The sequence below is a fragment of the Myotis brandtii genome, unplaced genomic scaffold, assembly GCF_000412655.1.
Source record: "Myotis brandtii unplaced genomic scaffold, ASM41265v1 scaffold1956, whole genome shotgun sequence".
NCBI classification, from domain to species: Eukaryota; Metazoa; Chordata; class Mammalia; order Chiroptera; family Vespertilionidae; genus Myotis; species Myotis brandtii.
Genome location: NW_005357294.1, coordinates 436,974 through 437,342, shown reverse-complemented (window position 1 = coordinate 437,342; position 369 = coordinate 436,974). Strand labels below are relative to the sequence as shown.

The window sequence follows — 369 nt, the reverse complement described above, 5'->3', positions numbered from 1 at the left end:
CCTGGGGCTCCTGTAGGCGCACACGTTGGGGCCCCTCTGGCGCCTTCCCCGGGGGTGGCCCGCGGCCCTGCTGGCTGCCATCACGTGCCCCCATCGTGGGCTGGGCAGAGGCCCACCTTCGCTGGGAGAGACGCGGTCAATGACTTTAACTTGCAGTGTTAGACCAGCCTTGCATTCCTGCCTAACCCCGTTTTCATATATTTTCAATTTTAGTATTTTTTAAAAAAATATTTTTATAGCCCTGGCTGGTTTGGCTCAGTGGATAGAGCGTCGGACTGTGGACTGGAGGGTCCCAGGTTCGATTCCGGTCAAGGGGCACAGGCCCGGGTTGCGGGCTCGATCCCCAGTAGGGGGCGTGCAGGAGGCAGC

General features: G+C 59.3%; 1 protein-coding gene across 1 annotated transcript in view; it reads right to left on the bottom strand.

Moving 5' to 3' along the window:
- Positions 1 to 94, bottom strand: part of HGH1 (HGH1 homolog) — a 2,371-nt gene extending 2,277 nt beyond the window's left edge. Inside the window, exon 1 of the mRNA XM_005865084.2 lies at positions 25 to 94. Within this exon, the coding sequence (XP_005865146.1) occupies positions 25 to 94 (70 nt within the window). The remainder of the gene's footprint in view (positions 1 to 24) is intronic.
- Positions 95 to 369: the final 275 nt, after the last annotated feature.